The sequence below is a fragment of the Phalacrocorax carbo genome, chromosome 2 (assembly GCF_963921805.1).
Source record: "Phalacrocorax carbo chromosome 2, bPhaCar2.1, whole genome shotgun sequence".
In the NCBI taxonomy this organism is placed as follows: Eukaryota; Metazoa; Chordata; class Aves; order Suliformes; family Phalacrocoracidae; genus Phalacrocorax; species Phalacrocorax carbo.
Genome location: NC_087514.1, coordinates 18,511,287 through 18,522,487, shown reverse-complemented (window position 1 = coordinate 18,522,487; position 11,201 = coordinate 18,511,287). Strand labels below are relative to the sequence as shown.

At 33.0% G+C, this 11,201-nt stretch overlaps 1 protein-coding gene across 1 annotated transcript in view; it reads right to left on the bottom strand.

Moving 5' to 3' along the window:
• Positions 1-239: 239 nt before the first annotated feature.
• Positions 240-11,201, bottom strand: part of CSMD3 (CUB and Sushi multiple domains 3) — a 669,880-nt gene continuing 658,918 nt past the window's right edge. The window contains exons 70-73 of the mRNA XM_064441769.1: positions 8,143-8,255; positions 5,873-5,960; positions 3,704-3,839; positions 240-2,367 (exon numbers count right to left, since the gene is read on the bottom strand). Of these exons, the coding sequence (XP_064297839.1) occupies positions 2,208-2,367; positions 3,704-3,839; positions 5,873-5,960; positions 8,143-8,255 (497 nt within the window). The 3' untranslated portion in view covers positions 240-2,207. The remainder of the gene's footprint in view (positions 2,368-3,703; positions 3,840-5,872; positions 5,961-8,142; positions 8,256-11,201) is intronic.

Below are 11,201 nucleotides of genomic sequence, written 5' to 3'. Positions count from 1 at the left end.
TATTTTAGTGAACTGGTAATTTTACACATTGTGCTCATTGGTTATATGTGAAAGTAGTCTAAGTCTTACCACTTCCCTAAAATTCACAGGAAGATTCAGAAAAAAAAGCATGCTTTTAAGACCCACAAAAATACCAAATTTGAGTAATTAATTTGGTTATTTTCTCATCTTCACTACTGAAATGAGTTTAAAGCTCACCTTACAAAGAAGAAGCATGGTTAAAAAAAGCAATTGTCCATTTTTATTTTGTTTACATTGCACTGAAAATTTACATCATACTTTTACAAATCCTTTTTCATAAAAATATACTTCTTTACAAAAGTGTATGCATTAATATAAGAGGAGTAGCCAGTTGCAGAAGAAACGTTTTAAACGATTTCAAATGTATTAACCTTAACATTAATGAATGAATCATAGTTATTGCAGTCATTTGAATAAACAAGAATAAATAACAACCAATGGTATAAAATATAAAACAGCATCCTTTTAGTAGAATACAGTTTGACAGAGTTTTATGAATATTCAAAACAATATGTTGTAAAATGGTTTATAAGAAATTCATCAAACATTATAGAAATCCAAGCAGCAATCCTGGGTACAATGATTTTTGGTAGGCACTCTCTATTACGGTAATAAAAAGTTTAGATTTTCACAGAATTATTTATGTCTGAAAGGGACAATAACAGATAATTCACACTGGCTAACACACAGCATTTGTGAATCATGCTATGAATGGAAGACAATGACCTACATCAAATAAAGTACTGAGTTGCCACTGAATAATTCTGATATGAAGTAACTGCAAAACTGAAAAATGCATTTCCTTAGAAGTGATTCTGAAACGTCCAAAACTTGTATCTGAGGGCTGCGGAATCTGAATTATCCCAAAAATGAATGGATTGTCCCTAATAAAATCATGGCTTTATATATATGTATATTTTTTAAAAAATATTCTTGTTTTCATTGCACTATGATAATATATTAAATTTTAAATCACTAGCTGTAAGGATCTGTTTCCATAAAGTACGGAATATATAGATAAAACAGATGTGAAAACACAGTATTTCCAAATTATAACTTCCTTTTGCCATGTAGGTCTGATCCACAGTTCTTTGAAGCCTGTTAGAATCCAACAACTTCAATGGGATTTCACCACGCTTTGTGCATGCATTTTGTCAAAATGTTGAAGGAATAAACTGAGATGATACGTTCTAAATTTAACTAGCATGTATTGAAAAATGGACTCTTAAATTTTTAATATATGGATTTGATTACTAATGTTACTGTAAACTGTACTTTGAACTATCAATAAATTATGTTTTCACATTTGAAAAAATGTAAGATGGTCACTCTTTTGAATGATCTTCAACAGTAAGGAACATAGCCACATGACAAAGCTCAATTCATACTAGCTTCTTGATTGCAAAATTTGCCTAGTTGTATGACTGACAAAAGAAATGTAGAAACATTGTGATTTGTGGGTATCGTTAATGTAAACAGTGAAAAGGAGCTTGACTTGGAACATGAAAAAGAAGCAAGATGTAAAGCAGGGAAAGAAATTAATTAAATAAGGACCTGACATTTTAAGTTTTATTCTGTGACGTGAAAAGAGTAAGTTGTACTTGCTGATTTCTAAATACTACATCCTGGACTTTAAAATTAACTGTTCTGAGAAAAATAAAATACTAAACGGGCTGAATAAATGAAAAAAAGGTACAAACTCATGAGAAAGATGTAGCATATGACTGTTAAAGAGAAGTCAGTGATCTATTGTCTCCTGTAAGTATAGCTCTTATTTTCTACCTATGTCTTCTTTTTTAACCCAGTCCCTCTATTATAGTTTCTATAAAGCACAGAAGTACTGATAATGGATGCTCCTCCAATATATGCAAATATGTTTTATGTTTTAGAATAACCTCCTTTTTAAAAAAAGCAAATAAAATGTGAGTAGCACTCATGGAGTGCAGCAAATTCTTTTAAAACTCTCCATGGTATACACGAAGACGATTTCTGATCCAGTTTATGAAAAACAAAATCAAAACAAAATAACCACAACCCATTCTTGTCTATCATCCTCAGGAAAAGGTGACCCAGTATATCCTGAAAAGTGTGCTTTAATTTTTTTATTTTTTTTTTTAAGTCAGTGAACTGTGTGTGCACTTTGTTATGTGTCAGTTTCCAGACTTTGAAGACATATCATTACCACTTTATACCATTGTGCAAACGGTGTTCAAGTTGGGGTCAAATCGTACCGCTTTCCCTTCTACAGACTTTGCATTTGTGTCATACATGGGGTTTTCAAAAGCAGCTTGTCCATTATTATTTTCATGTACAGAGCATCCTGTATACTGTGTTTTAGGTGCAGTCCTGTAGAAAAAAAGACAGAGTATTTGTAACTGCAGTTTTCCTCCCTGACTTGATGTGGTTTAAGAACCTGAACAAAATGTAGCTCCCAATTCCAATTATAGGAGGTAAATATAACGTCTCAATTTTTTACTGTATCTGTGCTATGAATTAGTACTCCCTTTATCAAAGTTTAAGGTGTTCACTTTAAAACCTATTTAACAACCAGAGAAGAGGTATGTATTTCCAATTGGATGATCAGATGATAAATATTTAAGAGTACAACAAAATCTTGTAAAGATGCAATAATTCCTCGGCCAGATGACTGAGATTTTCTTTTTCCCTTTGGAGACTCAAGTTTATAAAGAATGAATTTAAGCTGAAGAACTTTCTTTTTCACTAAATAACTCAAAATACCAAAGTTCAATCACTTGAAAATATTTTATCTCTATTGTTATGCAAATGTATGCTGGACTGTAAATCAACAATATAAAAAGTAAAGACAAGTTCTTATACCATATAGTTAATAGAAAATGTATTAAAAAATTGCATGAACATTTTTTCATACTCTGAATCAGTTCAAAAACAAGTGGTACCATTTAAAAATGATGGCATGTGTTTTAAACCGATGTTATCCTGCAGAGTATACTACAATTATTATTGTCAAGCTACCAGATGTAAATCACCATTTTGACAGCTAGTAGGCAATAAATTTTCTTGTCATTAAAGTGATTACATTTTTTGTAGTTATCTAATGCCTTAAAGCTATAGGAAAATATTATGTGACACTAAATCCAAACAACTAATGCTGATCTCAATACCATGAACAAAACTGTTGAGTTTAGACTAATGAAATTGAGAAGGCTGGTGCATGTGTAACATAATCGCATATGAACTAATAATCTGAGAGGCAGATACAGTTCCATAATGAAACCTGTCCATAACATAACACTTGCATATACTTGCAAGCCAATAAACAGAGCATGCATTAAAATAAAGTACTCAAGATGTGACTCATAATTCTGTCACATGACAAAAACTAATACAGGCAATCTACTACAAACCCACACAAATCTATTAATTATACTATTCCTTATATTCCAATAATTTATAGCATCGGTTTTGTTGTCAGAGAGAAATTTATAACACCTTAAATAAGAAGGAATGAAAGTATAGCACAGTACAATAAATTGATCTCAGTCATGATGCCAGACCTTAATGGTGGTAGGAAGAACTGTCTAAATGCATACTTTGAAAACATTTTTTGGTTTTAAAGAAAACTTTATTTACTGTAATAAAGATTGAAGGCAATAAAAATACCAAATCATACAGAAATTCTACATACACAATATGTACTTACCTTTGTTTATAAAGATAAAAGCCAAAACCAGCAAATATAAGAGCAAAGAAAGGCACAAGGATAGCAATGGCCACTGAACTACTATTTGTACCATGTGGTTGATTAGAAGAATTTGTACCTTCAGACATGTTAAGACCTGAAAAGAATAATAAGAAAAAAACCAAGTAATATATGTCTTGTTAGTCCCAGCACATACTACTCCATAAACTTAAGAATTCAATAACACTTTGTAATTGGGTCATCATAATGTGTTCTTCTGTATACATACAGCTGTATGCTGAGGCCACCTGGAAAGTAACTGTAGTGTGGTATACCATATTCTGATTAATAAGTGGATGCAAAATGTTGGGAGAACAATACATATACTCTAGGACAGTAAATATCTTCCTGAATAATTCTGTATGGGATTCAGGTTGTGGATGTTATTCATACACATTAATGTACTGCATTACAATAAGTCAAATTTATAATAACCCTTATGTTAGATTGATTGTATTACTGATTATATTTGCATATTTCAGAAAGAATGTATAAAAAGTAAACATGATTTCAAGGAGAGGGTAAATCACCTGAAGAGGCAAACTGAAAATTCATTATGTTGATCTCATTAGGCTCTGCTATTGATACATAGAGAGAAGGAGGTAGGAACAGCTGTGAAGAGCTAGAGCCAGGTATTGATGAAAAAATAAGAATATGATCTGTTGCATAGTGAGGAACACATTATCTAGAATATCTACACAGAGAAGATATATGCCTTTTTAATGTGAAGAAAGGAATACCAATGCAGCTTCAAAGATAATTTTTAAGATTTGAACTGGACCTTTTAAGAATTGTGTAGGTCATAATATTTCCTGACTCTCTTGATCTTACAAGGCAATATAGAGAAATTTTAAAAAGCATCCAAAACAACAAACCAAAAGAAGCAAACAGATAATCAATATATAAAAATACATAAAAAGAAATCAATTGTTTGGGAACAGTGATAAAAACATTTTGTTTGAGATAAACTATTTTTATGTTTGTGTGCATGAAATAATGAAGTGATAAACACCCTAAACAAAATTTGTTCAAAGATTGTAAATCTCTCTGTAACTGTACTATGGACTAAATTAACTACAATTAATTCTTGTCTAGAATTTATACCAAAAAACGAACCATTCCATTCATAGAAAATATAAACCAATAAAAAGCACCTTCAATATATTAAAGAATCTCCCAATTACAAAAAAAAAAAAAAAAAAAAGAAAAATCCCTCTGGAAATTGAATGAAAAAATACAATTTTCCTAAGACAATTTGCCAACGAAGTCTTGCATTTTAAATTTTGTTAGATGGATTTCAAGTATTTTGAATAAGTTAATAAAGGGAAATAACCCTTCTTATATTCATTTAAAGGAAATATTTCTTGACAAAGATAAGTCTAAGAATTCTTTTAATTGAATTTGCATTTGTAAATACAGTGAAAATCAAGATCAGAAGCAGTGCATTTTACTGTGATTTAGAATTGTGAAAAAATAAACATTTACCTTTACCTCATATATTCATTAATAAACCCTCCCAGCACATTCAAGTATTAACAAATTTCCTGGTTTTACTGAAAAAATAAGGATGCACAGTACTTTGCAGCTGAAAGAACCTGCTTTTGCCTCAACATATAAGAATTTTATCTAAGGATAAGCACTCTAAGGAGCCGTTACATTAGTGGAAAATAATTCATCTTCTAAGATATTCTGAATAGTGTTTTATCATTCAAAATTCAGTATTAACTAAATTCAGATTCCTGTTGTAGGAGAAATATCACAGTTCTTAAGACAGTAAAGGGAATTAAATTCTTTTTCTTAAAAAGCACTACAGGTTGTTGTTGCCAGAGGTCTGTTACCAGAGCTGTCTTCTCCAAGAAAGGAATTTACAGAACAAAGAAGCCATTTTTTAGGAAATAAATGCTTATCAAGGAAGTAAGATTGTGTTATTCTTACGAGTAACATAAACATTTACTTGCAAATATTTAGCAGTTTCACTCTTCTAGCAAATTTTTAGGTGAAATGTTTTTTTCAGCACCATGAGCAAGATATCAGTTTAGGAGAGCATTCTATAATGCCCTAATACTACTGGACATAATAAGACAGAATATGGAACAATGAACTTGCAAAAAATTAGCATGTGCTAAATACCTAATCTCTGAAGTCCAAATTGCCCATAATCTTTACCCTGGATGAATCCTTGAAAAACATATGTTGCTCCATCCGGTTCAGCAGAAACCTGTAAACAAAAAGTATTCTGAATTAAATGAGGAAAAGTTTATTACAAGTATCTATTTGAAAGAGAGGTAACAATATGCTTGACTGATAGCTGTTATTCCCCATTAAAAACACCCTCTCTTCTCTAGGAAATCTGTAAAGTTCAAAAGAAAAGACAGAACTGCTAAAGGTGCAACTTAGACAGGGTGGTTTATAGCCACATATACTACCTTAATACTATGTTTGACTGTATTATTTTTTAAACAAAAAAACCTTAATGTTTCTGGCAATTCAAGGTGCCACTATTTTTTGAAGTGTCTTACATACTTCATAATTATCTGATTTGTTTAGGAAGTAGATTGCAAGAGTTATATTGTAGATAATCCTAAGGATGCAAGTATTGAGGTTTTAATAATTGCTTTAAAAGTAAATAAAAAAGACCTCACATTTAATTGACAGTTCCTTTGTTCTTACTCAGTGCTTATTCCAATAATTAATTATACATATGTAGACCTGGAGAATATTGAATTAAACTTTGGTACAAAAGCAAAATACACTAGTATAAACTAAAAGAATTTGGGGCAGAAGGAAAGAGTTTTGAGCCTATTAATATCTCCCTTATTAGCCTAAGTATATTATGAACTAACACATTGTATTCAAATTTACAGGTACTTGCTTCCCAGGATGGTTATTAGGTTTCAATTCAGTGGGACCAAGGCATCTTCCTTTAAGATTTTCCTTTAAGCTTCCCTTTCTCACGTCAACAGTATGCCTTCAGCAATGACCTGAAGCTATGCTTTCACTGAAGAAAGGGTGCATTTCTCAGATCAATTTCTTACTTTGGAGTAAAGTGGCTTGTTTGAGCTATTCCAAGATTTAAAAAAAAAAAAAAAAAGTCAAAGAAGAACAGGATGTAAATAGCATATGGAATGTAGGGACTGTACTTTATATATTTGTACATTTAGAAGTCTGAAGGTAAATGTCTTGCTTTTACCATATTATTTTCACCTCAGGAACATGCTCATGAAGCCTAAAGTTTGTAAAAAACAAGGGACTTAAGCCCTTTTACCAGTATATTTATCATTCAAGCAGTTTAGGGTTTTTTGCTATGGTTTTGGTTTTGTACCTTTTCTTGAATTAGTATTGAAGCAGTGCCACAAGTTATACAACTATACATTTATGCGGACACTTCAATGTATACCTCTTCTCTTCTTTTGACATGAGCACCCATATTGGTGCCCCTGTAGTGCTTTACCAGTAGATGAAACATCAGAAAACAGACAAATTCCTTGAAAAATGAGTCGATGTAATAGGAATGTATGAGTGTTCATCATCAACCACATTATTTTGGGCCATTTTTTTTTTTTTAATCTACTTCTTTCTTTAGCAAATAAAGCGTCTCAGGCCCCCAACACACTCAGTTTTTCCAGCCTTAGCACTATCTTGGATAATGTTTATTTTTCCTGTCTGTTCCTTGAAGGGATTTCCTTTTCATGACATAAACACATCCCAGCCACCTCAGCTGTTGATTCTTTTTCTTCTTCTTCTTCTTCTTCTTCTTCTTCTTCTTCTTCTTCTTCTTCTTCTTCTTCTTCTTCTTCTTCTTCTTCTTCTTCTTCTTCATCTTCTTCTTCTTCTTCTTCTTCCCCTTCTCCTTCACCTCTCCTCCTCTCATTTATGTGCTCTTTTCTTCTCCTTTTTAAAGAATAAGCTCAGCCCCAGAACCTCCAAGGGTCTTAATGCTTAATTGGAGCAATGTTTTGTTTTCCCATACATGTAACAGTTCAGCTTTTTCATGGCATTTCTAAAAATATCACCAAAAAGTAAAACATGACTGCTAGCCTAATGATAAAAATTGCTATTACATTGATATTATGTATTATAATATTATTATAAATTGTTATTATATTATCATGATGATAAAATCTCAATATTTTGGAATAAAATTCAGAGAGACGTGAGAGAAAGGCTTCTGTGTTAACATGCATTATAATTGTGCCTACACAGTGTGACTATTCCCATATTTTCCCTCAGACTGGTCTCCTATATCTTATAATAAAATTTTCATTTCATTTAATGAAATAGCATTGCTAGCAAGATTCCATCTGATATAACTCCAGAATTTTTGGGTGTAGAACACCAGCTTGATTTCAAACAAAACAAAACAAATCTTTCTCTCTCTTTTGTAGCAGAAATATACTCACAAAACCATCCATAGCCCATTTTTCCTCTTTCAACTTGCTCACAGATGTATGGGAGGGTGCTTTAATGAGATATATGTGGAGCATTAGCCGAGCTTCCTGGCTTTTATACACTCCTGTAGAATATAGTTTTTAAAATTTTTATTTGTGTTGAGTAGAGAAATAATTTCATCTTTAGAATAAGCATTTAATCTTTTGTCTTAAAAAGGAAAAGCAGGAAGAATAGGTAGCATTGTTACCAACATTTTATTTTAGCAAGACAGATCCCTTGTGAAATTATTTCAATTATTATAGGATTTCAGTAGAAACTGGTTTTAGCTTAGCCTGTAGAGAGGATAGAAGGGAAACCCTATACACACAGGTGTTACTTAACAGTTAACAAGCTTCAGACAGAACAAACATTGACAGTAACATGATTTGTGATGAAAAATACTGTTCTGAATCAGGCAGAATGTACATCAACCTCACATCCCCAATTTCAATATTTGTAATTTAATTATCAGGTAAAGAAGATGATAGTAGGAACATCCACATCTAAACGCCTTTCAAAAAGCTGGTGCTATATTAAAATTTTCTAAATCTGAAAATATCTGAAAAAAAATGTTCTTTCTCTGTCAATATTACAAGACAATTTCTTCCAGACAATGACAAGACTTGTATATAACCTTATTTACTTTGTAGGCATAATTAATTGACTCATTTTCATTCCTGCAGAAATGTCTAGAACCCAGATAACCTCATTTGCTAATTTGCAGAACAAAAATAAAAATATGCTTAGTGATTCAATCTTCCATTACAAAGACAAGAGTGAATAGTGAAAACACAGTCAAGATTTTTCCCCCCACATTTTTAACCATTATTATCGATTAATGGCTTAAAACCTCAGATTTTAAATAGAAGACATTTCCAGTATGATAATTTCCTTTCTAGCAGAGCACTGAAATTACCATTTGTTGTGTATGAAGTCTTCGATATGTAGAATCATGCAAGCTTATATTGCACTTCACATGAACAAAAGCTAATGATGGCTAAAACTTTAAGAGGAACAAAACTAAAATGAAAACCAATAAAATAAAAAAAGCAAACAATTATACTTCCATCTCTAGAACATTCCACCAAACTGAGATTAAAATTCACTGATTTATTGATTTAATATATCACAGAACAAACTTCATACTGTAAATTAATTAGACTTAAACAATGGCTTTCATCCCTCCCCCTTTGTTTTTTCTTTTTTTAATTTATGCTGATGAATGTGGATGACTTCAGACTAGATTTAGTTAGTATGTGTCAGCTATGCATGAACTAAACTAGTTCTCTTTTTATTAACTGAAAAATCCAGTAACATAGCAGTACCCTTAATTTTGGTTATTTTTCCATTTTTTGTTCACCCATATTCTGTGATGTGAAAAAGAGCTGAAGACAGCACTGAAAGGTAGGAGAAGGTACTGGATCTCTATATTGGGTTTGCATGGCAAAGTTTGGTAGCAGTAGGGCTGCAGGGATGGCTTCTTTGACAAAATGCCAGAAGCTTCCCCCTGCAATGCCAGCGGTGGCATTTGTACTGAATTTGTACTGATTTGTACTGAAAACAATTGATAATGCAGAGATGTTTTAGTTGTTCCTAAGTAGCGCTTACACTAGTCAAGGACTTTTTCAGCTCCCCGTGCTCTTCCAGGTGCACAAGAAGCTGGGAGGGGACACAGCCAGGACAGCTGACCCCAACTGACCAATGGGATATTCTGTACCACATGACGTCATGCTCAGCATATAAAGCTGAGGGAAGAAGGAGGAAAGTGGGGAGATTTAGAGTGATGGCATTTTTCTCCCCAAGCAACTGTTACACATGATAGAGCCCTGCTTTCCTGGAGATGGCTGAACACCTGCCTGCCCATGGGAAGCAGTGAATGAATTCCTTGTTTTGCTTTGCTTGCATACGTGTCTTTTGTTTTACCTATTAAACCCTCTTTATCTGAACCCAAGAATTTTTTCACTTTTACTCTTCTGACTTTCTCCCAGATCCCACCAGGGGGGAGTGAACAAGTGGCTGTGTGGTGCTTGATAGCTGACTGGGGCTAAACCACAACACTCTACTTCCCTAGCCCTAAGATACTCTTTCAACATACAGGATCTCAGTTTTCTATGCAAAATATGGAAAAAATAATATTAATAATATTATTAATTATGTGATGTGTGGAATGTTGGCATGTAGAGTGAAAATGGGTATTTGTAATCCCTTTGCGGAGGGAACTTTTTTATTTGGAGGAGGAGGAGGAGGTTGTTTGGGTGAGATAACACAGCTTTTACTTTTACTAATCCTAAAAATATTAAATACTACATCCTCTGCACCTAATACCCTCATAGAAATTACATGGCTGAAACTAAACAGACATCATAAGATAGAATAAATTCACACAGATAGTCAAGACAAACACAGGTATGAGTCAGAAAATATTTTATGAAACATTCAGTCCCTCTACAGCCTCTCAAGTGTGACTCTTCGAAGGACACCTACAAAATACCTTCAACAGACAAACCTAGTAACAAAAATTCACCACTCTAGATACTAGAAACTAACAGCCCAACAGAGACATGGATTCTTTGACCCATTGCATTCTTCCTGTAGACTGAGCCTCCCAGAAACTTATGGACCAAACTTTCCCCCACTTCTTTTCCAACATGTTAATGTTCTGTCACTTCTGTCCTTGCTAACACCTCTGGGATAAAGAGTGATGTTAAACCACTTCAGAGAAAGGGGTCGTTAAGTGGTGTACAAGATTAAAACCAGCAGCGTCCAGCCTATACATAACTGTGATTTTTCAGGCTTCTTCAGTCCTTGCAAGAAGTGTTGTAGACAGAGGGTGAAGTTCAAGAAACTTATTTTTGAGTGATAATATTTATTTCAGTTGTTTCTTTTATGGTTATTCACACCCCCGTGATTTAGCCTGCCACTTCCGTGGTATGGCAGGCCCATTGTCTGCGCGGCTGAGATGTCTAAATCAAGGGGCAGGCAGAGCTTGAAAAACAAACAAAAACTATAAACCCAAAAATTTTTAAAAGTA